Source organism: Lolium perenne, chromosome 4 (genome assembly GCF_019359855.2).
Source record: "Lolium perenne isolate Kyuss_39 chromosome 4, Kyuss_2.0, whole genome shotgun sequence".
NCBI lineage: Eukaryota > Viridiplantae > Streptophyta > Magnoliopsida > Poales > Poaceae > Lolium > Lolium perenne.
In genome coordinates, this window is record NC_067247.2 from 192,118,880 (window position 1) to 192,125,297 (window position 6,418).

General features: G+C 47.3%; 1 protein-coding gene across 1 annotated transcript; it reads right to left on the minus strand.

Annotated features, from left to right (window-relative positions):
* Positions 1–1,234: 1,234 nt before the first annotated feature.
* LOC127295330 (uncharacterized) lies at positions 1,235–4,631 on the minus strand. Its single transcript, XM_051325265.2, has 3 exons — positions 3,313–4,631; positions 2,408–2,482; positions 1,235–1,601 (listed from the first exon to the last, which is right to left on the minus strand). The coding sequence occupies exons 1-2, from the start codon at positions 4,601–4,603 to the stop codon at positions 2,424–2,426; spliced, it is 1,350 nt and encodes a 449-aa protein (XP_051181225.1). The 5' UTR covers positions 4,604–4,631; the 3' UTR covers positions 1,235–1,601; positions 2,408–2,423.
* Positions 4,632–6,418: the final 1,787 nt, after the last annotated feature.

Here is a 6,418-nt window from a genome sequence, read left to right on the forward strand (position 1 = left end):
GGTTTCACTCTAAAATTCATAGAAAATCACCCCCCACTTATGGGTGTATCTCTTGTCGTCCTCTTTACAACGAAATTGGTTTCGTCTCATTTGAAACATGGTCCGACAAAAGGAGTGGAGCATTGTCCGACAAAATCTCAATGCGTGGGAGAGCCCATACCGTGACTGGGCGATTTAGATTCATAGTCTGAGTCCATAAGTACTCAGTCTAACTTTTTGTATGTTGGTTACGGGAGACTGTGCGTCCATATCCATGTAAAGTCAATGACCAGAAAGGAGACTTGATGAGTAATCCCGTCTACCTATTTTAGAAATAGCGACGAAATCCAAACAATTTTTCCCACACACAATCAACAATATGTAAGTGTTTAGGCAATTCACGAAAACCTCTGCTATTCTCAAACAGGTCATTCATTTGGAAATAATTGTAGATTTTGATAGATTTTTCTTTTTTATTAGGCGTAGAAATTTTGTTTGTGAAAGTGGACTTAGATTTCTGGTTTGATGCTTTTTAGGTCATATAAACTGAACCAAACACCACCTCATCTAAGTTGGCCTCACACACCTCACAATAATTTCATTCGCAGAATTATCCAAAGAAACACCTACACTACTCAGTTTAGCTGAAATTTGTCCGAGTTTAGCACAATGGATCTTTGATTAGAAACGTAACACTGAGGACGGAAAAGATCGGACTGCCCCTGACTAGAGTTCTGTACTGGAGAACTAGCAGAAGTTTCAGAAATCTCTCCCGGGAGATAACTGTAAGACCAAGATGATCGCCCCACAAGCGAGGCTCCAAAACGCAGCATCAAGCAGGGTTACTTCAGAATTATGTGGCGACGACTGAATGTCAGATTGTCAGCCATCACCGTCCCAGACAACACAAAACTCAGGATTTCCGTGCTCACCTTGATCACTACTCGCTAATTCACTAATACATGCTGAGGAAAAAGGCTAAGAGTAAAAGCGAATATATACTTGGTAGTACACTAACTGCATTGTCGTGCACTGTTTGTTGATAAGAGTAAAAGCGAATATATACTTGAGAGTATACTTGGGAGTACTAAATTTGTAGGTAAAAGTTAATTCCGTGTGACTTACTACAAAGAGTCGAGCGTCTCATCTTAATATAGCTAAGCATGGTTATTCTTTCCCGGCTCCAATCCTTTCATAGTAACGGTGAATACCGTTAAACTGAAAAGAAATTCATCAATCCATCACAAATGTCTCATATCGTAGATGATGGTGCATGATATTTAACATAATAGAATCAAACATGCGGTTCCATTGAACTTTTCCTATGAAAAAGCTGAGCACAATGTTTTTGGAAACGAACATAAAATTCAGCGATGGTCAGTACATACTTAACTAGTTGAGCAAATCTACTGGAATGTCTCAGCTTTGAACTCGAAACCGAACAACTCACAACATCTTCCCCAAAGCGAGATAGTTCATCAGCAAGCTACAACAACCAAGCTTCTCAAGTGTATCCCCAAAATGTTACCAAATTCTTGAAACAGCTAAACTCCTCAAGATTTTTTTTAGCAAAAAGAGACTTCAGCAGATTACCATCATCAGCTTCTTAAATGAGTAGTTACCTGAAAATGAAATAAGAGAGATTGGTGAAAATAAGAAAATTTAGTGATGTTTCAAATGAACAAATGCAAAGAATGAAATGGATTAATAAAAGTGATGCATAAAAATACAAAACAAATGAGTAAACAACAAAACTAACATAATATTACTTTCTTTCATTCAGTAATGATAATATAGTAGTATTTGGCACATGGGAACATGTTCATTATCTATCCATGTCTTGATTGGAACAGAGTATGACACGGTGATCACTTGTTAACAACAGCGTGCTTGAATTTCAGGCTTGACCAATGGCTACATTTAGTAAGACAAAATATCATAATAATGACAATGCTAACCATTCGACAGGATCTTATACATTAAATGATGTCTTGCCTAATTTGTAGTTTTGCACTTAATCATGTCTCCTAGTTAACAAAAACTAGGACCAGTCAATAACTTCCAGCAGCAGCGTTAACAGATGTTGTTTGCTATAAGACAGTAATGCATAATTCTTGTTTTGTTTAACAAATGACAGCTTCTGGCATCAATACTGTAATAAAATTCAGTAACTATTCTGAGTCCAAAAAATCATGTGTGTTCCATTAAAAATCCAACTTGAAACCAACCAATGATAAGCTAGTGATGCCAATATATTGGACAATACATACGTGCACCAAGTATTTGTGCTAGTCATAAGCTGCATAGGTTGGGTCAGAGATATATGTAAGCAGAATATATCATTCTAAACATCTAAACGTATGACTTCTAGTAAGATTTGGTCAATAAAGAAGCATTAGCCAACAGACATTGTCTTGTAACTTGATACCTCAGTTCTTTGGGCATCAGTCTGAACGGACTAGAACATCTGCCAATGTAGTCTTTTTGGAGACGTCCTTCTTGCCTGAAAAGAAGTTCCTTTGATTAAGTCCAAGAATTTAAACAACATCCACATGATAATGCACAAAATTTAGTAATGCTAATGTATAGGTGGTACACTCCGCATAATAAGTGAGCTGAAATATGCTGGCCTATCTGCATGTATACATAGCATGTATGCACAAACATGAGATATATAATCCTAACATGGTATTAGCTGAAATGATGTAACAAAATTGGGCTATCAAACTTTGTTCTATACTAAGGAAATATGTTACTGTTATACTCCTAACAACTCTCTACCACTGAGCCACACACTTGTTTCTCAACTATTTCAGTCTTACCATTTCTATAATACTCACACCAAAGTAATGTTTAGTAACCTGTCTAGTCCAAGCATTTTACCCTCTAAGCTTAGTTGACTCGTGGGGAAAAGGAGATGGTTTGGAATTGGGAGCTAAAGATCGAAATACATGCACCCCAACAAGAGAAAGGGAATCACTAGTTAGACTAGAACTGTGCTTTAGATAACATTGATACATCCTTACTTGTATTACGACATTCTAGCAGATATGATCAATGCATCAACATTTCTAATTACTAAGAGATCATACTGTCATTTTCTCCCATCAAACCTTCTTCTTTTTCCATTCTAAATCCTAGTAATTGATGCCAAACAGATCAAGGGAAATAATTTCAGACAGGGAGTACTGTTACTAAAACTAGTACAGTACTAACTGATCGCACGTTGGCTTAGTACAGATTATAGGGACTCGACAATTTGACTACTCCCGCATTATGATGATGAACGTACATATCCGAGCTAGCAAATAAAGGAGCAATTGATTGACTTACCTATGGAAGGGATACGTGCTGTTGGAAGCCAGGATGGAACAGGACATGGTAAAATGCTGACTTGATGGTGTCCTCTATAGGGAACATGCTCAGTGACCTCCCCCTTGTGCATGTCCACGGCTAGGATGTGCTTGCCGACAATGAGGTGCACCACGTTAGCTTCATACGGGTGAAGGGCGCCAATCTGCGGCCTGTTGGCCCCTTCCAAGGGAAGCCACGGGTGTGCTCCGTCCGCCCAGAGACGGCTGAGCGCCACCCGGTGCTCCAGCGTCCAGCCGCTGTGGCTGGCGTCGAGCGCGAAGGAGCTGAGGACGAACGGCGCCGTCTGAGACACCTCAACGTAGCGCAGGCAGCCCCCGCTGACCCCCACGCGGCGGCACATGTTGGGCAGCCGCATGTACATCTTGCTCATGCCGTTAGCTTCAGTCAGAAAGATTGAGCTGCGGATGGCTTGCTCGCATGCGTCTGCAGGCAGCACGCTGCCGCTGGGCAGCTCGACGAAGTGCGGCTCCGGGCGGTCGCTGAGCGGGTCGGCGCAGACGGCGCCCCAGGTCACGTCCACCCACCACAGCCGGCCGCCGAAGGCCACCACCTCCTGGCACGGCGAGAACCGCCGCCCCGCAGCCGGGAGCTGGCACGGAGAGCCCTGCACGGTTTCCCACTCCCCTGTTTCCGAGAGAAACCGGAGCATCACGTCGCCCTCTAGCTTGGCCACGGCGTACCTGTCCGGCGGCCCGCGCCCGGCATCGGCTTGGGTGAGGAGGCCCACTTCGAAGCCGTCGCTGATCTTGACCGGGCCTTGGATCTCCGGGAGACGGGGCGATAACTCGCGGGTGAAAGGGTTGAAGACGAAGTGCGCCATGTCGGGGACCTCGGCGGGGTCAGGGCGGCCGCCGGTAGGTTTCCGGATGCCCCTCGACAGGTTGCCGCGGTGCTCCGTGGCGACGATGGGAGCCGTGATGCGGATGTCCTTGTAGTTGAGGAGGAGGAGGCCGTCCTGGCTGGCGGAGCCGGCCTGGCCGGACAGCATCCGCACGGTGTCGCTCTGGCGGCCCGGCACGGGGATGGCGCCGGGATCGAAGAGGTTCTCGGGCATGTACAGCTCGGAGACGCGCGGAGGGTCGGCGAAGCGCACGGACGGGGTCGCCGCCGACCCCATGGCCATGGTGACCTTCTCGAGCATGTACCAAGACAGGCCCCCAGCTGGAGAATCCGAGGCGGCCGTGGAGAGGGAGCGGCGGAGGTGGCCGGAGGAGGCGCTGGAGAAGGCTAGGAGGCGGCGGAGCGACATGGCGGCGAGCGCCGGAGTTGGTGGGCGGCGCCGGAGCTGGTGGTTTTGCTGCTCTCTGTTCTTGCAGGTCCGGTTCTTGTGGACGTACTGGGTGTGCACAGCACAAATGATACCGAGGGCTGGCGGAATGGACGATGAAAGCGTCGTGGTCCTGTTCCATCGTGGTCCTTGCTGGTGGAGCATCTAGAGGGCCCATATGTCAGTTAGACACGTCCACTGGGGTTAATCCATGGAAGATAAATTTCCATATAAGGAGACTGCGGCGGGTGCATTAGCTCTTTGTGCAAAAAGCGAGAGGTTTGAATTGCCCATTTTGCCTTCCCCGTGGTAGACTGGTAGAGAGAGTAGCTGGTGCTGTGCAGACAGCGTCTCATCCTAATCTCATCCGCACACTTTTCCTTGAATTGTTTTCAACTTAAAATTACGAGAGGTATCTAGCATGCTGCAAACCACCATGTTGGAACTAAGCACGTCGATGCCAATTATGAGTGGTATACGTCCGTGTATACGAGTAGGTCCTGTGTTGTCCAGTTTGTGTAGGATTAGGAGTCCTAATTCTACTAAGTTAGCTACACAAAAACTACTATATATACACCTGTAACCCATGTAATCTGTGCTAAGAAGAAGAAAGAAAGAGGTGTTACGAGAGGCTCGACACGGGCCTCTAGCAATCCAACAATTGTGTCTTTTCGTGTGTGTTCCGATGAGACAGAAATCGTCACAAGTATCGATCATTCACTGGTGTGTTGATACGTACCTGAAGCTAGCTATCTAGAAAGCAATCTAGATCAACTAGCTTCACCAGCTAGCACTTGCGCGTCTCTCTGGAATCAAGCCAGCTTCTCTACATACACTACGCGTCTGTCTTGCCGGAAAGTACACGGCAGACTTCGTCGCTAGATCGGGCCAGTTCTAACAGTTGGTATCAGAGCCCGAGTTCATCGTCCGTGATCTGTTGAAAGTACAAGAAGGTCATGGCGATGGCCAAGTTTGGTGAGACATCGGCACCGGTGGTGGAGACAGTGGGGCCGGCTTTGTATCCGCGCCTCGATCGCAAGGACTACGGGCTTTGGGCCCTCAACATGGAGGTGGCCATGGAAGCTGCGGAGATCTAGGAGGCCGTTGATCCCGGCGGCGATGACAACGTCAAGGGAGGCGCAAAGTATACGAAGGATCGCAAAGCACTAACGGCGATCTATTCCGTCGTGCCGAAGGACGTGATGCAGCACCTCGTCGGAAAGAAGTCGGCGAAGGATGCATGGGAGACGATCAAGACCTTACACCAAGGTCATATCCGCGTGAGAGAAGCGCATCTTCAAAGTTTGACGAAAAGCTATGAAGATCTGAAGATGGAGGAAAGCGAGACGGTTGATCAGTTTGCCGCCCGTTTCGTCACCCTCATCAACGCAATCAGGGGATATGGCGAGAGGTTGGATGAGGTCAAGAACGTCATAAGGTTCTTGCGTGCCGCACCGACGCGCTACATGCAGATCGTTACCTCGATCGAACAGTGTCTCGACCTGAATACACTAACGGTTGATGTTGTGGGTATACTTCATGGGTGTACCATCGACAGTGCCTAGATCCGGCAAGCCCGGGTGGCCCACAGACGGTGATGAGGCATGTGGCCCATCGGGCGGCCCAGTTGCTGTTGATCATGAAGGAGGAAGTCCAGCCCAGGATCAGCAGGCCGGATCCGTACCGACCTTAGGAGTAACCCGGATCCATGGAGGCCCACGAGGAACCCGGATCCAGTACGACGTGTATGGGAGGCGGATCCGTGACGTGCGCGGCAAGATATTGTATCGTAGCTAG

Bases quoted from the DNA above. Each gene is read 5' to 3' on its own strand.
- LOC127295330 (XM_051325265.2), bottom strand. From the start codon at position 4,603: ATGTCGCTCCGCCGCCTCCTAGCCTTCTCCAGCGCCTCCTCCGGCCAC. The intron at 2,483-3,312 runs GTAAGTCAATCA...ACTTCTTTTCAG, and splicing joins AGCACGTATCCCTTCCATAG to GCAAGAAGGACGTCTCCAAA.